This window comes from Cyprinodon variegatus, unplaced genomic scaffold, assembly GCF_000732505.1.
Source record: "Cyprinodon variegatus isolate N-32 unplaced genomic scaffold, C_variegatus-1.0 Scaffold923, whole genome shotgun sequence".
In the NCBI taxonomy this organism is placed as follows: Eukaryota; Metazoa; Chordata; class Actinopteri; order Cyprinodontiformes; family Cyprinodontidae; genus Cyprinodon; species Cyprinodon variegatus.
The window spans coordinates 59,702-63,198 of record NW_015151376.1 but is presented as its reverse complement, the minus strand read 5'-3'; the positions used below and the strand labels follow the sequence as shown (position 1 = coordinate 63,198).

The 3,497-nt window shown below is 37.0% G+C and overlaps 1 protein-coding gene across 1 annotated transcript in view; it reads left to right on the top strand.

Annotated features, from left to right (window-relative positions):
- Positions 1 to 3,497, top strand: part of fam135b (family with sequence similarity 135 member B) — a 97,760-nt gene that overhangs the window by 59,590 nt on the left and 34,673 nt on the right. Inside the window, exons 5-6 of the mRNA XM_015398285.1 lie at positions 2,595 to 2,665; positions 2,798 to 2,971. Of these exons, the coding sequence (XP_015253771.1) occupies positions 2,595 to 2,665; positions 2,798 to 2,971 (245 nt within the window). The remainder of the gene's footprint in view (positions 1 to 2,594; positions 2,666 to 2,797; positions 2,972 to 3,497) is intronic.

Genomic DNA, 3,497 nt, shown 5'->3' with positions numbered 1-3,497 from the left:
ATATATATATATATATATATATATATATATATATATATATATAAAACACGGCAAAATGCTTTGTCATCTTAACCGTCGTCAGGCTGCAGCCATGTCCTGATTTCCTCATTTTCCAGACACTTTTGTTGAAATTTGTATTTTCCATTCTCTAGCTTTTTCTCCGCCTCGAGCTTCTTTTCCTTACATACGGCTTTACGATCAACCGGAAGCAGTTCCGCGCAAATATACCGCAAAATAATATACCTGATGAAATTGTTTGTATAAAAGTTTTTTTCTTTTTTAAATAAAGCATTTTAAATGCCACTGTACTCACACTTAATTCATTTTAATAAAAATTAAGGCCTTAATTTAAAAAATAATTTTATAATAATTTAATGATTTTTAATGACCCGTAGAAACACTGATTAAGATGTGCACAGAGTGGAATTTGAGCGGAGCATCCGCGCGCAACTTTGAACGGCGGAGCTATGAGGGAACATCCTCCTAAACAGGAATTGCGTGGCGCTCTGCTCCCACACATACTCTGTTTGGGTCTTATCTTATTTAAAGGACGTAACTACAAATTTTTCATTGTTAAAAAAATACAACCTCAAAACAGTGGTGCAGAATCAGAGTTATAACTAGAAAAATGAAAATGAGTGCTTCGGTTTACAATGCCAACAGGAAAGGATTCAGAATCATTGGGAGTCGTAGGATGAAGTCATCAATGTGAGACAGAGCTCAGGCGTCACCTTTCCTGTGAAATATTTCTATAAACCTTTTCCTTATACGTTCCTGGTGTCTCTTGCAGCAGATATTGTCGGGTTATAATCTCTCCTTACCTGTAAAGACTTTCCATCATTCTCCCTGCTGCTGGCCTCTGGTCCATCTCCTTCCTGACTGCTCTTTCTATTATGGGAACAAACATTTACAAAATGTGGAAAGCAAAATGTTAAAACAACGTTAGGAAGCAAGACTTTAAAGTTATTGCCATATATACAGTATTTATTTTTTATAGTTTCCCTGACTCTCCTTTCTTTATCTGGAGAGCAATTGTTGGCATAAAGTCTGCCCAGAAATGAAAGAGGATTTGGTTTGTACCAAGCATAAACTAACTAGCAACTAATATCATTGTGGTAGCCACTTTTGAAAGTATAGTTAAACAGATTAGCATATTGATATATTGGGATGTTTTAACCAGTTATTTAACTAACAAGTCTAATTTACAGTAAATGTTAAACAATTGTGGTTTGTTTGAAATTGAAAAATTACATTTGTGGCTTCTTGCTGCTGGTTTGCTGAACATTCAGCATTCTTCTACTGCATTCTTCTACATTAGCATGTGAATGCTCATGGTGTGTTCAAAGACGGCTCGGAAATAGAAATTACTGCATACTAATAACTGTTTTAATTGGGGTTATAGCTGAAGAAAGTGTGGGGGACTGAAGGGAGAGATAGGGAAAGTGCAGGGGCCACGTCCCATGCTAATCGATGTGCTCTCTTCATCCTGTGACATGGGAGCTAGCTCAGAGCTAGTCTGCCTGGCTGTGTGTTTCCTGGACGGGGCCGCCTTTTACAGCTGCTTTTTGTGTCTCTGCTTCTGTCTCCTTAAACCCCAGTCGGCCTCAGCAGATGGCCGCTCACACTGAGTCTGGTTCTGATGGAGGTTTCTTCCTGTTAAAAGGGATTTTTTCCTCTCCACTGTCGCTACAAGCATGCTTAGTGTGAGGGATTGTCTTCAAGTCAGTGAGTTGATGCAATCAACTGGTTTTCCTTAGATAGAAAACTTTAAATCAATTTGACTGTATGATCTGGTGAACTGTAAAGTGCCTTGAGATGAGATTTATTGTGAATTGGCGCTTTAGAAATAAACTGAATTGAATTTAAATGAATTGAATCCTGCGTCTGTTGCATTTTTTTTTATCTTGACTGAAAAATCAGGAGATTATCAGGAAAAATTACTGATCAAGAGCTCAGCGGGTGATCAGGAGTCTCCTGTGTAAATCTGAAGAGTTGGCAAATATGGACTATGTGTCCTGGTAAGCTTAGTTTGTCAGATTAAAAGTAGCTACAGAAAATAAAGACATTTAAACCTTTATTAAGCATACTTTTAATTATTTTTTTATGTTCTTTCTTATTAGCCTAATGCTGCATTTTAATCTTAAATATTATTTAAATCCCCTTTGGATCCTTAAATTCTAGTCCACCTACTCCCTCCTGACTAATATATGGAGGCCATATGTGTTTAAAGTAATCTCATTATAGATACAGCTGTTCTGCAAATGCCTCAGAGGTTTGCTAGAGAGCAATGGAAAACAAACATCAACAAACCAGTTGGAAAGAAACCTAAAATGGAGCTTAAAGCTCCAGGCTGATGACATCTGGTTGAGCTGGAGACATTTTGTAAATATCTGACAAAAAGATGCTCAAAACTGGTAGAAGCTTGCAGCTAAAACTGCACCAATGGTAATCAAGAAGTCTAAATAATTAAGGCACGAAGCATTTTGGCCAAAGCTGTTGGCATATTTGGTCGATTAAAGGCAGAAAAGGTTTTTTTTTCTCGTTTCTGTTGATTTTGTGATGATGCATTGGAATTATGTCCTTGTTTTTTTCAGCTGGAGGAAGCCTTGAGTGAAGTGGACTTTCAGCTGAAGTTGGATCTTCACTTCACTGACAATGAGCAACAGTGAGTTTGTTTTCTGTTTTTCTCTTCTCCTAGGAATCCTTTGGGTTTTGTTTTTTTTTTAGAGACACTGAAATGTTTTTTTCTGTCCCAATTCATGTCTCCTTCCCTCGGTGTGCTGTTTCACTCCATCAGGCTGGCAGATATAGTGACGGTTCCGTTGATCAGCAGTCGGACCCTAAGCCTCCACTTCCATCCGCGGCGAGGCCTTCACCATCACGTCCCAGTCATGTTTGACTACTTCCACTTGTCTGTCATTTCTGTCTCTGTGCATGCTTCACTGGTTGCCTTACATCAGCCACTGATCAGGTACGGTTTAATCATCCTATATAAACATCTAAAAGTTGTCATAGGGAAGCTCATAAAAACATAAAAACTCTGGTTCTGTTTAAAGTAAATATACCCAACTATTAATCATAAATGGCTCAGTGGTTCTCATACCTGTTGTTACTCAGGTTCTGCTTGACAGTAAGACTACCTTCATAGACGCTTAAATTCTTTATAGTTATGCTGCTAAATAAATGTAAAGACTTTACATCTCATTCATAGGTACTTATTATTTATTACTTGTGGAGGAGCAGGAGAAGAAACTGACTGGTTTCTTGCCAAATAGTGACCATAATCAGTTCTTTTTAAGCATAGTTTTTGTAACATTGTGTGTTTATTATTTATTTATTTTTATTTTTTTTATTTATCATACAGTTTCAGCCTGTTACCCTGAAATGAATGCAATAGACTCTGCCCCTTAAAAATACTTTTAAATACTTTAAACATGTTAATTCCTACATATAAGGTGAAATCATTATATGAATCTTAAAGGAATAGTACACCCAAA